The sequence below is a fragment of the Athene noctua genome, chromosome 2 (assembly GCF_965140245.1).
Source record: "Athene noctua chromosome 2, bAthNoc1.hap1.1, whole genome shotgun sequence".
Lineage (NCBI taxonomy): Eukaryota > Metazoa > Chordata > Aves > Strigiformes > Strigidae > Athene > Athene noctua.
The window spans coordinates 139,928,239-139,948,547 of NC_134038.1; the positions used below are offsets into that span (position 1 = coordinate 139,928,239).

The 20,309-nt window shown below is 38.0% G+C and overlaps 1 protein-coding gene across 5 annotated transcripts in view; it reads right to left on the minus strand.

The window, feature by feature from the left end:
• The window catches only part of SKAP2 (src kinase associated phosphoprotein 2), a 137,694-nt gene that overhangs the window by 58,688 nt on the left and 58,697 nt on the right, over positions 1-20,309 (minus strand). For all 5 annotated transcript variants that reach the window (XM_074900447.1, XM_074900446.1, XM_074900445.1 and 2 more), the window contains 2 exons: positions 6,212-6,289; positions 5,397-5,480 (listed from right to left, as the gene is read on the minus strand). In XM_074900447.1, the coding sequence (XP_074756548.1) occupies positions 5,397-5,480; positions 6,212-6,289 (162 nt within the window). The remainder of the gene's footprint in view (positions 1-5,396; positions 5,481-6,211; positions 6,290-20,309) is intronic.

Sequence of the window (20,309 nt, forward strand, 5' to 3'; positions counted from 1 at the left end):
CACCTCCCTGGGCAGCCCATTCCAACACCTAACAACCCCTTCTGGAAAGAAATGCTTCCTAATATCCAGTCTAAACCTTCCCTGGCGCAACTTGAGGCCACTACCTCTTGTCTCATCACATATTACTTGGTTAAAGAGACTCATCCCCAGCTCTCTGTAACCTCCTTTCAGGGAGCTGTAGAGGATGATGAGGTCTCCCCTCAGCCTCCTCCTCTCCAGACTAAACACCCCCAGTTCCCTCAGCCGCTCCCCGTACGACCTGTGCTCCAGACCCTGCACCAGCTTCGTTGCCCTTCTCTGGACACGCTCGAGTCATTCAATGTCCTTTTTGTAGTGAGGGGCCCAAAACTGAACACAGGAATCGAGGTGCGGCCTCACCAGTGCCGAGTACAGGGGTCAGATCCCTTCCCTGTCCCTGCTGGCCACGCTATTGCTGACACAAGCCAGGATGCCATTGGCCTTCCTGGCCACCTGGGCACACTGCTGGCTCCTGTTCAGCCGGCTGTCAATCAGCACCCCCAGGTCCCTCTCTGACTGGCAGCTCTCCAGCCACTCCTCCCCAAGCCTGTAGCGCTGCTGGGGGTTGTTGTGGCCCAAGGGCAGCCCCCGGCATTTGGCCTTATGGAAACTCCTCCAGTTGGCCTCAGCCCATGGCTCCAGCCTGTCCAGGTCTCTCTGCAGAGCCTCCCTACCCTCGAGCAGATCAACACTCAGACACAACTCGGTGTCATCTGCAAACTGACTGAGGGTGCTCTTGATCCCTTCATCTAGATCATCAGTAAAGATCTGCTTATACTCAAAAATTATTTTGTAAATAACACACCGTCAATGGCGAGCATGCCCCTCAAGGTCTGAGTTTAACATTCTCATAGCAGAAAATTCAGTAGTCATTAGATATGATGCCTTTGACTGCCATCAATTGACAACGAAGTCTTATTGAATATTCACAATTCTTGAAGACTTCAATTATAGATTCTGTCAAAAGTAAAGTCTAAACTAAACAACGATGTTTGTCTTTCCTATGTGGTTATTCAGAGAGGGAGGGCTAAGAGATGGAGGTCTATAGCAAAAATCAAAATCATACTTCAGTAGCTTTCCATTTGACTTTGTATATCTTTTCTTACTCCTAGAAGGTGAAATTTGCAAGCTTAGCATGTGGCAGAGATTCCAGTAGCCTGGTTAGGCAAGTCAGTAGGACAGACTTGCAAATGCAACTCTAAGTCGGCTTCCCTCTCAATATTGCCCAGTCACTAAGTTCTTCAAAAAACAAAAACACAAAATAAAACAAAAAGCCTCCTTTACACAAAGAGAAGTAATCCATCCATTGGCTTGGCCATCACTACCTTACTATTCAGAGAAATACAAAATTTTCATGTCCATGTTAAGAATAAAGAAAACATATTTTAAAAAATAAACTTGGACTTTTCTAAAAGCCTCTGAATTATCCCCCTCTTCAACATCATATTGCTGGCAGGCAGGCTGATACCATTTTCAAGTTATAAAAATGGAAATAGATTTTTAGTGCCCATTAACAGGAAAAAAATTACCATGATGATATCAATTACTGTCTTGCTAAACATTTAGCTGATCTCTCCAGTTTGCTGACAGAAGAGCATGTAACATTGTGGCCTAGTAAGGAAGAAGTAATGAAGCTATGAATTCATTCATTTATAAAGCAACAAATTAACTTTCCTTCTTCTCATGCACTTTGAGGTTTGAAAGGTTAGCCATACCACCTAGGTGCCTGAGCACACATAAACTGCCACAGATCATACAGAAAAACAATACGCAAACAGGGCACCCAGCTCAGGATGCAACTACATGGAAGCAAAGAAAAAAGAAGGACTATAAAAGGTTTATGGAAGGAAAGACTATGAAAAGGAGGACCAGGCAAGCTTCTGGAAATCCAAGCCAGCTCTGCCGTTTGAACAGGCTTCACTGCAACGTTTGTGAGCCACATGCTGGCAACAGACATTGCAGTACAAGCACAAATATACACATTTCCCACAATACCTATTTCTGGCACATAATTAGATGAAAACTTTAAGCCTTGTTCCTTCATCTACTCCACATATCATTGATTAGGGAAAAAAAAGTAGGTGATTTGCTTAGACCTGTCTGTATTGCAAGGACAAATAATAATTGTTTCGCTACCCAGTGCTGAACCAAATGTACAAGAAAACAGAGGAGGAAACAGGGAAACAAGACATTCATTAGCCTGCAGACATCACAACTGTTAAAAGGATGCTTGTAATCTCTTAGGTAAACACACACACATATACACAAACACAGTCATTTACTGTCTTTTCACAGGCTTCAGTTTGTACTATATTCTTCTGGACTAGGCCTCCTATTTTTCATCATTCAGCTCTGAATAAATTACTCTGAAACTTCTCCTTACATGCATTTGTTAGCCTTACAGACTTCTATATTTCTTTCTTTCCCAATGTAAAAAGGAGAAAGTTAGAATAATTAAAAGTATTTTGGAAACAACAAATCCACACAATCTAATAAAAAGGCATCCTAAAGCCTTACATTTAGCATTGTTACATTTACAAATATTTAAGCATGAAAATCAAACCTTGGCCAACAAAATACACACTCTCCAGACACAAAATATACATCACAGATTATTCACCTATGTGTGTATTTTTAAAACATGACGCAACACAAAACAAGGCAGGCAGGACCTAGAAATCCCTGCTGCCTCTCTGCATTACGTCCCACAACACACAGGCACTAACACTCCATTACCATTAATGTGACACAGGCAGCAAGACTGAGCATGTATGGAATCTCCGTCTCTCTTCAAACCACATTCACGTTGGGGAATTTTCCTGTTGTGTGAATCAGCCCTGGAACCTGTCAGAAACCAAGGCCCAGCTGATACAAAACATCTGCAGACACTGCAGAGGCTAGGGCAGACTGGCATTGTTTAGACAGATGCCATCCCAATAATTCAGAGGTGGCAGCAATTTGCATGAAGCCACCCAAACACACACTTCGCTGTTCTACAGGCAGTAAGAACACACGCTGATTTTCTACATGATCCAAGTCATCAAGGATCACAGCAAAAAAGGGGGGGCCCAATATGACAGCATACTACAGCAGGTACCACTGCTGGCTGTAACAGGGGGAGTGAAAACAGTTCTAGGTTCTTCCAGTGACTAAATGCCAGATCTCCTCAGGACTGTCTCATCGCACACCTCGTCCACGCTGACCATCTGCAGCTAAACAGCGTGATAAACAGCAGCACATACGTTCAGAACCAGTAGGATGACAGCTCAGTTTCAACAGCAAACTGGTTTGCCACAAAACTACAGCAGTCTCTGGTATCCAGTTTCTGCACACTGATGGAGATTTGCTTCTGCACTGGAACAAGGAGCTTGACGTACTATGGCATTAGAGGGCTGAAGAAAGTACCTCTGACAAGTCTAGAAAAAAGCTTTCTTCTTCAAAGGCAAGTTCTGGAGTGACTGTTCATCACCCCAGATCTGCAAGATTAAATGATTCCACCATGCTGCGCTAGTTTTTTTGCACTAACAGCACCACTCACATGGAGGTAGGGCAGAAATTCATGCATTTGATTTGTTTGCTTCCTCCATGACCTACTGTTTGGAGTCCAGCCATGCCTATGCAATTCCTATGGACTACGTGCCTTCATGGACCATGCACCTCTCCCACATCATGAGGTTACAGTTAGGAGATTCTTCCCCAAACAAGACTTCAGCCTACAAAAGCTGTAAATGTATAAGCCAAAGCATCTGTGTAAAGATCCATAAAGGAAAGAGATCCCACAGTATAACACAGTCAATTCCTGACATGACACCAACCTGTTGAGTGCTAAGGAACATGCTCCTGTGTATTTTATCTTTGAGCATAGGTATCGGATGTTACAACACAGCCTTGATAGGTTGTTGCAAAAGAAAAAAAAAGGGTGGGGATGGAAAAAGAGCAGGTCGGCAGTTTTCCTGTCTTAATCCATAGACCATATGCTAGAAAGCATAAATAATGATTAGCACAGACACAAGAAAAAAAAAAATGTCAAAAACACCAACCTTGTTTTTCTCCAAAAAGCTAGCAGATAAAAAGGCAAAGATTTAAAAACGCAGAACAATCTTTAAGAACTAGCAATATAGTCTGACCAAAAAAAAAAAAAAAAGCCATTTTTTAAGTACTAGGTAATGTGTAACTATATATAAACAAAAGCACAAGATAATTTTCCAGAGAAAGAAATAAATGATCACTGACAAATCAATGTTATGCCACACCTCCTCAAAATTTTTGAATAAAGATTGTGTGTTTTTGAAGCTTGATCAACTTGTAAATCCCAAGTAAATAAGAAAAGGAAACATTTAGTTTATTTACTAACAAAACTCTGGATACAGAAAATATGATGGGAAACTGTGGCAAGATGAAAACTGGACTTACAATTAGACTCTTGCCTTATTTTTTTTTGTTTTTAAAGAGAGGGTGAATTTAAATGACACAGCATATTGAGGAATAAAACAAACTGGACCAAATTAAATTTGTCTTTGAATAAAAAACCAAAATAACTACTACCTGCACTAATCCCAGGTAGAGTCACACAAGCATAAGCAGAAGGAAAAAAAGCTTCTGTGGAAAGTTTGCCCAGGAATAAGTATTTTTTGGGAGAAAATTAGACATAATTGGACTTTTAAAATTTCTCAGATGCATTTCTGTATGATGTTTTACCCTTAAACATCAAATGAACTTGGTACATAATTTAAAGGATGTTTTGACTGTCAATTTTAGAATTTCAAAGTGATACCCAACATTTATGCCAGATCCTTTCTAAACTGGCTATTAAAAGTTAAAAGTCACCTTTAGAAGCTAGCTTTAGTCTCCATGACTGGGTTTTATTTAAATATATTACTTCATTTCTAGCTTTTGTAGAACATAAGCTATTTAGAAAGAAACAGGGAACTCCACTATGCTATTTTTAGACTAACATTCTCCTGGATAGAACCACCTTTAAAGAACTCGAAATATATAATTGCTAGAGGGTGTTTTAAAATTAAAATCCTATTTGGACAGGAAGAACATTTTCTGTCCAGTAAATCAACTGAGTATGAGCATACTATCAAACTTAATAGTTAGCTATTAATGGTGCACAAAGTAGCTTTATAAGTAACTTAATCTTTTTTCCTTGGTTTCCCTGCTTCAGAAAATGAGCACATCTCTTACAGATTCTGAAGAATATTTACACATTTTTAAAATTCACAGCACTATTTAAGAAACAACTATTTTTTAAAAGTTTCATTTGCTTTCTTAAAATGACCTTAGATACGCAGTTTCCAACTCCACTAAAAGCTTTCATATGCTTCTGTGCATGAAAAGTCATTTCTATAGTTTATCATAATTGTTATAATTACCTTTGTCGCTTCCATAATAATAGAAGACCGTCTTACTGATAGCACACCAACGTTTCTGCCATTCAAAGCCAAGAAAACTATGATCTGCAATTAATATAATATATCACTTTATGTCATTATTGAACACAAGTATGTTACTTCTTTTCAAGGGTGAGGTAAGAGAGAGGAGGAGACAGGAAAGGCACTAAGGAAAGGAAACCAAATCTGAAGAAGAGAAACGTATGGCACTGAGAAAGAAATTAGAAATAAAAAGTGGTGGTAAGAAAACAAATGGGAATTTGAAATCATATAAAAAGAGAAGTCATGTGTAACATTAAATATAAGGAAATAATGAACAACTTCCTAAATATTTCCTAGAGTTATTGCAGCATTAAGCGGGTATTAAAGTGACAATATAAGATTTATTGAATCAAGGTAAATATTGACTGAACCAAAGCTGAGATCAATATTTGCCCTCTTGAAGGAAAATAAATCTTGATGCTCACTGAAACATGAAGTCAACATATGGTACTTTTACATACATTCCTAATGTTTTCTTCAAAAATATCTGAATGTCTCTGAATTATGGCTGACAGTGGACTTTCACAGCATGATTTTTTTTAGTCAATAAAGAAATAGGATGTTCTTTTAATACTACAGAGGCAACTATATGCTGTGCTTCTTTTGCATAATAATGCTTCAACATTTCAGCTTCTATTCCATTTTATGTATCACTCCTGTGTAAAGTTATTTGGGTGTATAACATCAAATACTGACACATAGACTTCCAAGATATAAGATATGCACTGGTTTTCAAGAAAGATAGTTAGACTTACCTTTTCTGCGTTTTTCCAGGTATCCAGCCTTCAGAACAAACTGAAGATCCTGAGCTGCAATAGGAGGTAACTGATTCACTGAAAGAAAAATAAATTCTATTAAGCAGTGCTTTTCAAGAAAAATGTTATAGTAGCATTAATAAATTTATGGATTTTACACTCTCAATATGCAGGAGTTACAGGAAAAAATTCTAGTAACTACTACACTGGATTATTTTAAGTACAAAAACCCTCTAACTATAAATGCCAGAGCTGTTGCTGCTGTCCTCACCACTTTAGTAAGGAAAAATATAGCTGTGTAGCAGATCCTGCAAGTCTCAGAAGGAAAAACATGTAATTAAACAAACTACAGCAACTTAGAAAACATTAGTTCGTGTTTTGAGTATGGTCTGTAAAGCAAGTTGGATAATGAAAGCAGTAGTTTTCAAATGTGCAAACAAAACCAGCTATTACAATTCAACACAATTAAATCAGGAATGAGGTTTTCAATAGCAGCTTCATACAAAACCATCTTGAAACAACATACAAAGTGAGGATCCTCTACACCATCTACAAAACAAGAAAACAGATAAAGAGATAATAAAAGGTGATGCCTGCTGTTGATAGACATTGCCTAATTTGCAATATGCCACAAAAGTACTGCCAATAGGATCTATAAGGCAATACTGAATAGACCAAAGACATTGCATGGAAGTCTATGAAACTGTTGATCTACAGATGCCAACTTCAGGTTTTGTAGAACATGGCTGCATCTGCAAAATGGTGAGTATGTTCCACTATATTTTTTCTTTTTTCTCAATTGTTATTTCATAGCTAGAAGCATGAGACCTATCAGTGGACTCTACCTCCATTTAAAATAGAAATCTAGATGTTAAAAATTGCATCTTCCAACCTGCATCCTTCCCCTCCTAAAACAACAGAGTTATGACTTAAATGGAACTCATAGCATTAAGAACAGGAATATTAGGTATGTGCAATAATTAACATGTATACAAGTGTCATACTATTTACCACAAGCAAAAAAGCAGAACAAAAGTTGCTGGGGTTTTAAGTGCATGTGAGCGTCACAGTGAAGTTCCTACTACTTATTATCATCAAATATTCATAAGAGTCACTATTGGTAGGTGGCAAGTTTACAAGGGAGCAATTATTCATCAAAATATATTTAATCTCATTAAGTTCTACCGATATAAACATTAAAAAAGGACCAATATCAGCAGACAACTCCTGTGCTAAAAAAACACTTTAAACTATGCAGTGTGGATTAAAGATCAATTGCCTGAGCTTGAACCAAGGACACTGTCTCTGGAAGGTGACGCCAGCTTCCTGGATTTTTAGATTGTCCCTTGTCTTGGTTTGAGTGAGTGGCAGGGTTTTTTGGTAGCAGGGGAGGGGGCTACAGCAGTGGCCCCCTGTGAGAGGCTTCTCGGAGCTCCCCCAGCTCCAAGTCGGACCCACCTTTCCACTGAGGCCAGGCCAATTCGCTGCACCTCTGCGATAATGTATTTAAGAAGGGGAACCTGGGTGTCGTTGTGAGGAGGAGTTGTGAGGAGGACATCTGTGCGAACACCGAAGCCAGTGGAAGAACAGAGAAGGGGGGGAGGTGCGTCAGAGCAGAGACTCCCCTGTACCCCGTGGTGATGTGGCAGGGTCAGCCCCCTGCCACCCATGGGGGTCCAGAGTGGAGAAAATACTGATTTCAAGCATGTGTGGGGCCCCACACCTGGACAGGTGCCTGCACCTGAAGAAGGCCAGGACTCCATGGGAAGAAGCCCCCGCTGTTGTAGTTCAGCACTGAGAGGACTGCAACACGCAGGGGTGGCCCACATGCCCACGGCAGGGACTCATATTGGAGTTGGCTTGTGGAGGACTGTCTCCTGTGAGAAGGAGACCGTCAGTTTTTTTAAATCTGTGTCCACGAATGAGTCGGTTTATGGTGGCCTTAAATACAGTTGTGATAGGAAAAAGACAAGGAATAAAGATAAGGATATGCAGAGAATGTATGTCTAAAGTATGAAAATACTCAATGAGAATGCGTTCCTTCAATAATACAATTGGCTCTTTAGGCAACAAAACATTTTGTTGGATACCATAAGACAGTAGATAGAATTTCATATACATTGACATTTTCACTGAATTTTCTTCATTAATATTCTTACTACTTTTCAACTATTATTTCAGCTTCTATGGAAATCTTACTACTGTATTAAAAATACAAGCGTTATCATCTCCATGTGCATGCACTATAAAATGATGCAGCTGTCCCCTCTTGCTTGATAAGATGTAATCACTGCACATTAAATGAGAATTTAACACAAAGACACTTGCTGGCTGCTACTTGGTAAGTTTAGTATTTACTTAAAATGATGATCTAATGATGATATTATGAGTGGGGGAGGTGACGAGTTTTACAAACATACATAGTGTGCTGCTTTATAATGGTCATTGGGAGGCATCAGTGTGCAACACTTAGAGCTTTACCTAAGCCAGTAGGGCTCATTTTAGAACAGTGCATCACCACAGATGTGGAAGACATAAAACCTAATTAAACAAACAAACAAAACAAGTTCACTCTTAAATTTTTTAATTTAAGAATTTCAACCACTATTTGGATCTAATTTTATACATTATTGTTTGTATCAGTTTGGGTTTTGATGAGGAAGCTTGACAAGTGATAGTTTAGTGCACGGTCAAATCAAATGGGACATATAGTCCCAGAGAAGCACATACTTTCAGGACTTCTTAATGTTATTCTGGCTGTAGGTAGAAGCTCACCTGAACTGACTGCTTCAGAGTGTCAAAATTCCACTCTCGGTTTTGCTGAGACAAGTTAGGATAAATTTGATTACGGCATTTTCTGAAACTACATTTATTTTGCATAGGACACTGAAAGCCTGCAAGGAAAAGAACCTGCATGGAAAAAAGGCAGTCTTTCACTGTGCTAGTGACGCTGCAGAAAGAAGTCCTCCTCCCACCCTCAACCTGCAGAGAAGCCAGTTTCTTTTTCTGTTCCTCAAAGAAACTTAGGCAGTAACTCCACAAAACAAGCAGCAGCTGGTCAGGTCCACTGCTATTCACAATCTGTAAGTAGCTGTGGCAGAAACAGATCACGTGCATATTATCATCCTTCTGTCAAAAAAGCCTGGGAACCAAAAAATATGATGGAACTTCAGTGGAAGGGCAGAAGAAATGGACCCAACTGTAATATCCCAAGACACATACAGCTGTACATGAAAGAAAAAGCATAAATCTTGGCTAAATTCCTCCTTTCATTGCTCTGTTCCTCCAGAAGGAAGGGGAGGAAGAATAAGTAGTATGAAAAGTATAAAGAAAATAGAAAGAACCACCTCCTCTCAGATTCTCATTAACTGCAGGTGTTGTGCATATGTGGCAGGAAGAGGGTACAAACACAGATATACTCTTACCCCTGTACTGCGACAAAAACAATGAGGAGAAGAAAGAAGAGAGAACTACATCGTCCCTACAGCTACTGCCTGGAGTCAGCATGAAAGTCTCCTAACCCGTGTCACCTTTCTACCTTTCTTCCATTTTTTTCATTGCTTTACTCTCTTATCCACATCTCAGACAGGATTTAGAGTGAACTGCAAGCCCTAGATGTGGGAAGCCCAACTGAAAGTTTGGAATTTGCATAGCAGGTCATTTTTTGCAGGTGCCTTAGAATGTTGTTTCCCCATTCATTTGAAATAGATCAGGCTTGGCACAAATCTCCTCCGAAAAAATATCAATAAAGCAGTGCTTTGTTATGGTAAAGAAGCATTTGTTTACATTACAGTAGCAGCTGAGATCAGAGACTCATTAGTTGACTGCTGCATGGGACATTGAATAAGACAGCTCCTTCCACAAAGACTCTATTTAACATAGAGAAAGACTGTCAAGAAAGAACATTACTATTTTTTTAAATAAAGAATGTTAAGCAAATTAAACAACTTGCTTCAAATCACTTTAGAGTTTAAAGCTCTGAATTCCCAAATATTATACTCCCATACATGCCCCAAGATGTCTTCAAGACAAGGAAAATTTTTCCGTTCCATCACGAATGCAGATGAAATGGTCTGAATTTCAGTTTACTCTAAGTTCACTGGAGATCGTCCACTATAAGAAATGAAATTTAAAGACGCAAGAAGATTGTATCCTAGGGATGTAAGATAGCACCTAGCGGTATTTACTTTCTTGGGGGTGTTACTGTTAGTTGCTCAGATATTTATGGCCAAGCTGACTACCAGATCCAAGGAAAATTTCTCTCCCAAAATCAGACCATGCCTTCCTACCCACTTCCTAGCCCTGTATGGTTTTTCTAGGTATGCCTCAAGGATTTAGAAATAAAGATGTTAAAAAGGCCCATAGTCTTCCCTGATTTCTCCTTTAGTACATTGTAGTTTCTGAAGACAATTTAAAATATTAAAGTGGCACTGTAAGTCAAGAAGTGCTCTGTGGCTTGCAGCTGTGTGAGCTTACAGGTGGAAAAAAGGTACTACAATTGGTCCTGTGAACCCCTCCAGACCTAATTTCTGCTGTATCATTGCCCTGACAGTGGTGGACAAGCACAGAGTTGAGCATACAAGAGTCTCCTTTCCATTGCTGAGCTTCTACCTTACAAGTAATGTCTTGAACTTTATTCTTTCGATGTGAAAATCAAATCAATTATTGCCCAATATTTGGGGAGATTATCATCTTTCATCCCCAATATAGAGTATAACATGAGGGAGGTCCATCTGCTTAACATTAATGGTTTTCCTTCTTTCTTGACCACCCACTCACAGATGAATCTCCCTGAATAATTTCTCTTCTTATCCTGGTGGGAATTACTTCAGTGTACTCCAAACTAAAACCTGCAAGCTATGCTCCACATGCATACTCCCAGAGTGATGAGTACAAAGGCCATCAAAGACCAGATCAAAATATTTATGAGGCCTAAACCCTCAAGTCTTAGAGAAAATTAAATTACATATATAATGCACCAGGTTCTTCCTCTGGGTTCTGGGCACTCTTGTGCCAAGTGAGCAGCTGGCAGTTATTATAATCCTACTGCTGCCAGGCTAAAAATTTCTCCAGTGAAAAGAAAATGAAATGCTCTCACTCAAGCATAAATCCAGGTTTTCTACCAGTCATGCTTTGACTTCAGAAAAACATAAACGTTATTAACATAAGTGTATTAATGTACAGGTTCCACTGAAGAAATCTCACAAATCCAGCATCTTGTGACTTCTGAAAGATCTCAGACTACAGTTTATGGCATGGCTACAAGTTCTGCAACTTGATAATCAGTCAAAAGCCTAAATAATGCAATTTTGCACCTTACTGCAATAGTGAATTTCTCCCATTACTTGAAACCAGTTTTACCAGTGTCACTTCACATGATAAAACATGAAATTCAATTATTATGCATGGAATTTTGATTTTTGGATGACCCAAAGGTGTTAAAATTTCATTCTGTATACAAACTAAATAAAACAAATCCAGGTTGTATTATTCTGCACTGTATACCAATAGGAATAACTTTTATTTCTTCAATGTGGGCTAAGGGATACATAAAGCAAGAAATAATTAGAGGTCAATGCATTCTAAAGAGGTGTTTAGCATGCTTATGGGGAGTTAAATAGGCAAAGTGGAGATAAGTGTAATTCAGTAACAGCTAAGTGGCTGATTACAGTTTGCTTTCCTAGTAGAAGATCATAGGTTTAACTACTATAATGGTAAAGACTTCTTGCTCAAATAAGAATAATTCACTGTTCTCCAGTCCTTGTAAAAGAACACTGACAGGACAAAAGATATTAGTTTGATTATATGGAGAAAACAGTGATTGGTATTGCTTTATCTTCCTCTAACAAAAAAAAAAAAAAAATCACTATTAATGAAAATTATTTTTCTAGCTTCCTTTTTACTGCACTGAAGACCCATTTATAGAAAAGGAGAAACTGGAATCCATTCCTGTGTGAATTATCATTAGTAAAAACTTTCAGCTAGAAAACAGAGGAAAAATGCTGGCAATATGAAAATATATCTTGTAATCTAATACAAAACTGGATGTTTCTCTAAAAACAGAGTTGCTACTCCAAGTACTGAAATAATATCCTTTAAAATGCAGAAAACAGGGGGAGGGAGTGTGTCCTCAAGCTTGGAGTTTTTATGATATCTCTCAGGCTGCAATTCTAAATTGGCAAAGGTTTTCTGAAAATATTTGTGTTAAAGTTGAGCAAGGCAGGAGTAATGTTTCTAGAAACACAAAAAGTATTTTAATTTTATTTTCTTCCTTCCCACCCCCCTCTCACACACTTCTGAAATTCTTCATATCTCTCCATTTGATTTTCATCTGGAAATACAACATTTACCCATTTTTAATAGATACTACAGAGGGATTCAATTATCTTTGAATCTGTACATAGCAACACACTGGGGTCACATCTGTTGCACAAGCACTGTGAATCTACAGTAAAGGGGAGATGTTTTACTTTCATATGCATACCTTCTCTCTACTTATAATTAAAGAGAAGATTAATGTATACTGATTTTAAAAAAATCCCATTTCCTAGAGTCTTCTGATTAAGGAAAAGTTATCAGTAGGAAGATCACGTAAAATCTCATTAGCTTCATTATCTTTCTTGAACACTTTCACAAAGACTACTTCAGTACTGTGCAAATATAGTAACCTAATAGCTCTGAATTAGTTTAACATGCAAGAAACAAAAGACAAATGTTAAAGAAAATTTATTTCATTCAGGGGAATAAATATAATTGAAATGTTTAGCTTTTGAAACATTGGTTCAAGAAATGTTAGCATTTTGGTCTTCAAAGTGCTTGTTCCAAAGACTGCCTAGTCTATGAAGTTTTGCTCTGGAGCCATCCCCAGCATTCACCATTGTGTTCTCTAACAGTTTACAATAATCTTCACAGAATAACTTGCCTCCATATATGACTCTAAGAAGAGCCAGAAGTGTATTTTATTAAAGAATACTTAAAGCAGTGTCATCTGTTTCTAGTTTTAATTCTTTCTAATTTGGAATATGAAGTTTGGGTGACAAACACTAATACCACACCCTCAGAGGCCTAAATGCTGAGTATTTCTTCTTGACTCCTCCCTTGGAAGGAAAGCAGTATGAGCATTTCTCCTCCCTTCCTTCCTGTAAGCTCAGGAGAAGGCAACGGGCCAGGAAGCCTAAAAATTACTGTGACATATTCTTTACAGAAATATTTAGGCTTTTTAATCAGTTAGCATGCTTGAGATCTGTCTCCTTTGGTCATTTTCACTTAGCCCCTAATTAAATAACTGTGTATTTAGATATTTTAAATTTAAAAACATCTTACATCTATGGCTTCTCAATCCTCACCTGTTTTCTGAGCAAAATTTATTTAGTAGTTGTAACGTATTTCATTTCATAGAACCACAGAATGGTTTGGGTTGGAAGGGACCTTAAAGACCATCCAGTTCCAACCCCCCTGCCCTGGGCAGGGACACCTTCCACTAGCCCAGGTTGCTCAAATCCCCGTCCAACCTGGCCTTGAACACTGCCAGGGAGGGGGCAGCCACAGCTTCTCTGGGCAACCTGTTCCACTGTCTCACCACCATTCTCTTCCTTATATCTAACCTAAATCTACCCTCTTTCAGTTTAAAACCATTACCCCTTATCCTGTCACTACATGACCTTGTAAAAGTCCCCCTCCAGCTTTCCTGTAGATCAAGTACTGGGAAGCCACTATAAGGTATCCCTGGAGCCTTGTCTTCTTCAGGCTGAACAACCCCAATTCTCTCAGCCTTTCTTCATAGGAGAGGTGCTCCAGCCCCCTGATCATCTTCGTGGACCTCCTCTAGTCTTGATTGAGCAACTTCATGTCCTCATTATGTTGAGGGCCTCAGAGCTGGCCACAGCACTCCAGGTGGGGTCTCACAATAGCAGAGTAGAGGAGGACAATCCCCTCCCTCAACCTGCTAGCCACACTTGTCTTAATGCAGCCCAGGATACAGTTGTCTTTCTGGGCTGCAAGCACAGTCACATTGAGCTTCTCGTCAACCAACACCCTCAAGTCCTTCTCTGCAGGGCTGCTCCCAATCCACTCACCACCCAGCCCATATTTGTGCTTGGAATTGCCCTGACCCATGTGCAGGTCAACTTGGCCTTGTTGAACTTCATGAGGTTCACACGGTCCCCCCTCTCCAGCCTGTCCAAGTCCCTCTGGATGTCACATCCCTTCCCTCCAGCATGTCGACCGCACCACACAGCTTGGTGTCATCAGCAATCTTGCTGAGAGTGTGCTCAACCCCCCTTTACATGTTGCCAAAGATGTTAAGCAGCACTGGTCCCAATACCAAACCCTGAGGAACACCACTCATCACTGCTCTCCACTTGGACATTGAGACGTTGACTGCAACTCTTTCAGTGCAACTATCCAGCCAATTCCTTATCCACTGAGTGGTCCATCCATCAAATCCATGTCTCTCCAATTTAGAGACAAAGATATCATGCAGGATGGTGTCAAATACTTTGCACAAGTCCAGGTAGTCTTTGACAAAGATTATTTTTTTTTTAAATAAATTACAGAATTTATTTGGTCGTACTCCAGTCACCAGGATCCACAGCCTAAAGGAATTATCCTGGATCACACACTTCTCATCCAAACTTAACTTTGAATTTATGAAGCAATATTGTCCTAGACTTACGCATTCTTTTGCTGGCTTTCAAATTGGTTCTAAAACACCCACTGTTACATTTTGCATAGCACCTTAATGTACAGAGGCATTCATGGCTTTCATCCCTTGATCCAGATTTGACTTTCATATAAATAATTATTAAAATTTCACAAATTACACCCATGGCACATGGCAAAATAATAAAAGCAATGTTTTCTGTTGTGAGCATGCATTATCCCCCTGGGTTATACAAAGGGACCACTGCACGCTTCACAGAAGCAGTCTTCCCACTTCTGCTGTTTCTCAAAGATTCTGAGACAAGACAACAGAAAGAAGATACAGCAGTAAAGAAAAGGTCTCTTGTACAAGGTCTACTGCTCACCCCACTGTAGTATAAGGCATAGAAATGTAAAAATCTGACTTAAATTCCTACACGGACCATTAAAGTTTAATCAATCATTCCAGTGTAAGACAGATAGGTTTCAATCACCCAGAGGCCCACACTACAGCTAACAGAAAAGTGCATCAGTTGTAAAGACTGACAATTTTTGCCTATGCAACAAGAAGCTCAGCTTCCCACTTTGTTATAAGAAGTAAAGTATATAGGAGAACACAGAAATAAAAACAATGCCTCTCCATTGCAGACAGAAGCAAGTCAAAATAGACCATCATGAACCAATTAGAGGTACTGGCAATTCTCACGAAATGATGTAGGCAAGCTGAAATTTCCCAGCATCGTCTCACAGACAAGCACACACATCCAATTTTGATTAGAAACCCTAAGTAAAGATTCAGAATATCTACACGATAGATGAACCACAGAAGGTGCTGTTAGTTAATCAAAGAAAATTAAAAGGCCAGGAATAAAGAGCCTACAGCTGGAATATGACCAGCATGATGTCAAATTGCATATGGATAGCATCTTTAACCACATTATGTTTCCTGTATTCCCAGATGACTAATAGGAAGAAAGTCCTATAGGTCTATCAAACAGCAAGTTGAAAGCTAGTATTTAGTATGTCCAGGTGAAAAAAACAATTTTCATCTTAACATCTAAAACATCTGGAAAAGGTAATACTACAGTACAATTGTACACTGCTGTTTACTACTATTTTTAAATAGCCATCTGGTAAGCGTAAGAATCCCTTGGAAATAACCATATATCACAACACCTTCAGAAAAACTTGTGGTAATCAGAACTAGAAATTTCTTATTACTTTTCTGATTTTGTCATAACATTTTTAATTAGTATTTTTGAAGGGTCTAAAATTTCACCTCTGGGCAACTGGCACATTTCGTTCAGCAAATAAGCCTAAACTGATACTAAGCAATGACAGCTATTTAACTGAACATGAGAAAGACTTAATATGTTTTGGCAGACAAAAATACCAAAAGTCTTTTCTCACAAAGCTAAACAATAAACTTTCAAATTATATTTTAAATTTCAGCATCCTAGTAACCCAAGTATTTATTACTCAACAACATTTTGACAGATCTATAAGAGCTTAAATCATGTGAACTCTGTGACTCTTAACCAAATTTTGGTAATATCATGCAAGCTAGATTCTTCACAAATCATACATCCATTTAAAAAATATAAAAAAATTTTCTCCTTAATTTTATCATTTTCAAATTTTTTTTCCCTGTATCCTCTCTTAAGGAAACTCTATTGTGTATACCTCATTTCCTGAATTTTTGTTTCTAGTTCCAGAAGCTAGTTTAAGGCCCCTTCAAAAATTCAGTTTAAAAAAAGGAAAGAAAAAGAGTGCTCTGAAAACAGTGCAGTTTGAGGAGGGCCAAATTTAGCTGAACAGGAAAGTCATCTGATGTGATTTTAATCTGTGATAGGAATACTTGAGCACGGGAACATTTTAACTACTGCTCTCATAAGAAGTGTAACACACTGGAAATACAATGAGCAATACCAAAAAAATACAGGGAAACAAGGAAATTCTCAGACTACCACAAAACACCAATGAAAAACCCCAATGTAAACTGTATGATGTTTTATATATGGAAGTCACTTATGCCAAGTGGCAGCCTTCTTGGATTAGCTGTGTAGTCTGCAAAGTTCCAACTGTTCTGACTCCTGGCCAAAGGCTTGGCCTGCTAAGCTTCTGAAAGGAAACATACGTACACAATTTGAGCATTTTAAATGCTTCAACAGCTCATATCCTTGATCAAAAAAAGTTTTAACGTTACTCGTTGGAGCTGAAAAGTCTTTAATCTGTATAAAGTAAGAGATTAGAATTCATATGGTCAGCTAAGAGCATCTTTAAATGGCACATTCAGATTTCAGTGAAGAGGTCCACAAAACCTACAGGTTTAATTTTCCACATTTTATGTATTCCTGCAAACACAAAATGCTTGAATGTTCTGCCTCATTGCCTCATTTTTGATACGTTTCTTCTACTACTGATAATTTAAGTAAAGCTAGGCTCGGTGATCAGTGAACGATCACACTCAAAGTTCCTCTGCATTCAAAAGCTAATTTGAATTAGGATGGAGGTATGACTTTACACTGCAGTCTGCATGCAAAGACAAGCCTTTCTAAAATAAAAACAAAAGAAAAAAATCTCACACGAGCCTTTCAAGTTTTCCCAGTGCAGCACACAAAATGCATATCAAATATCATTCAGCATTTAAAGTAGAAAGTTCTGGTAGAATTACAGTCACCAGCAATGATGACATTGCACTTCCAAAAATCAAACTACAGACCAAGACCATGAGCACACATAAAGGAAAAAAAGACTCTGCAATGACTAACGTGGTGTCTTTATTTCTAAGTACTCTGAAAGAGGTAATAAAGAGGGAATAAAAATCGAAAGGTTTTATTGTTAGAAAAACACATCGCTGTTTTCAAACCTCCTCTCGCAAGGAGGTTGCTACCACAAAGATAAAAATTTTCTCCAGTTTTGCTATAATTGCATAGGACCAAACTTAAAAGAACAAGGGAAACGCTGTAAGAAGCGAGCAGAACACTTGTGTTTCCTGAAAGCTTTCCAGATGTACATTTCAGTGGTTATTCACCCTGGAGTACTGAGAACAATAGGAAGAACCACTTTCCAATATCAACTACAAGTTTTCTGAATGACGACACATATTTTCTACTCCATTTGAAGTCTCCAGAAGAAATCATTCACTTGAAGGTACAAGCACTAAGCGTTCTGGCAGTAGCTGTTTTTCTCTGAACAAGAGGGAAGAGATGAGACCAACTGCTCCAATTCTCTCATAAGTCCCACTTTGCTACATCTAGTCACTTGAAATGTCCACTTTCATTTTTCAATGACCTTTCTAAGTGATACCAAGCTACAGTATGTATCTCCTTTTTTACACACGGCTATTATCTTTTTTAGATGACTATGCAGGTCTTATGGTTTTTGTATCAAGTAGGAATATTTGAAATCATTTTTTATTTGCAGCTAGCAACAACTATTTTTATTTGGATACCATCTATGGGATTCAAATCCAAAAGTGAAAGAGGATCACTTATACTTACTTTATAAATGCCATCTTGTCTTTTCCTATAGTAAATGCATATAGGTTTCATATCTTCAGCATCTACCATAGGAAACCCCACAGTGTCAAGGGATTAGAGGTTCACAAACCAGAGTTACCATCATATTCTTCAACAGGGGTCATAATTTGGGAAAAGAGAATCAAGAGAAGAGCTGTGATTGAGTTTTGTGATATCTGTATAAGAGGAGAAAGATGGCACATTGAAACATTGAGAGAAATGGACATTTTTTAAAACTTAAGAATTTTACAATGAGCAAGTAGATGAAGAAATGTCAGTGGGATTTTTTTCCAACTCACCTGAATTTTCCTTAAACCTACCTCTGCACATAAATCTAAATTAAGGATAAGAAAGACAAACCACCCCATCAATGTACCACTGTTGAAACTTACACCATTTGTAACATTAAAGGTGTATGAATTAACTGAACCTGCTAACAGAGTAGTGTTGCTTTGTCTGTGGACAGTATTTTGTGGTAGTATTATTGTCCATGGATTTAAGTGCGACAATTTGTAAGAAATGTAATTATTTTTATTAGATATTTAGTAGCACTGAAAAAGCACCAGACAAGCCTATAGACAGACAAAAGAGCTCATTTATACAAAAATTCCTTGGTTATTTTCACTTTATAACAACTGATTAACATACATACACTCCTCTACAAACCTAATGAAACTACTGAACATACACACTATCATTTAAAAGCTGCACTAAAACCAAATAATTCAAAGCTGCAAACATTTTTTTTAAAAATCATGTACTTTTTCTTCTAATTTAAAATGCGTTGATTCAGTTCTCTTTAAAAGTGCACAAAAGTAATAATTGTGTCAAAGCTATAAAATGGTATTGCCAAATTTCAACAGAGAAAATTTTAAAAGTTGATCTATGAACACCAAAAGAAGAAAATGGGACTTTTAATGGAAATGCTGACACAACCTTAACTATGACAATGCTAACAGCGCTGCTATAATAAATCTGTCAGTTTCTGCAATGTCTATGACAACCCCATTAATATGAATGATATACACTTCACATAGCATACTACATAACAACTGCACAAGTTATATCATCTTCATTCAGAGTAACAAATCAGTAATCAATATTTGTAAAAGCAGACTAATCCTTTGTAAAATCACTGGTTTAGTGATTGAAGAGTTTGCTCAATTTACACAGTTAATCCCTCTTCATCTGCTTGAGCCTTCTATTTATTCCAACCACTTACAGTGGTAGCTATAGCAGATTAATACATCCCCCCCATGCTAAACATGTCTTGACAATTGACCCAGCATATTGCTGTCAGGATAATCTTTACAAACACTGAGCTTTTCTTACCAAGCCTGAAGGCAACATTTTGAAATCAAAAGTTTACAAATAGTCTCAGAAAGATCCCCTCACACATATTATCACTTTTCCATTTAATTATTTCTTGGAGGCACCATCTACTGCCATATTTTATAGGCCCAAAAGGTATTCTCCTGAATTTTTTTATTAAAAAGCTTAAAAAAATTATTATGATGATGAAGTCACACCAAGATTTTTTTTTTGAGCAAGAAATTTCTGTAGAAACAAGAAAAATAGCAATGAATGTATTGTAGCACATTGTTAAGTAAAAAAATGAGATGGCCATCTGTGTAAATATGTTAGCATCCTTTATTCAAAGAAATCAGCTGAAGCGGTGGCACTAAATTAAGATAACACAAAAAGAAAAAAGGTCACCATGAAGTCTACAGTGAAAAAAGAAAAACCAATAATGTTTAATTACAACAGAGACAAAAATATTTTGTTACATCTACATACACCTCCATAGCTCTGAACTGAATTTTACAATAAAGATTGGTGTAGTCCTTCAAGATTCTTCTTCATTTTGAGACTTCTACCCCTACAAGAGGCAAATACTAATGAAAGCATAATTTTCTAAGCAACTAAGAATTAATGTA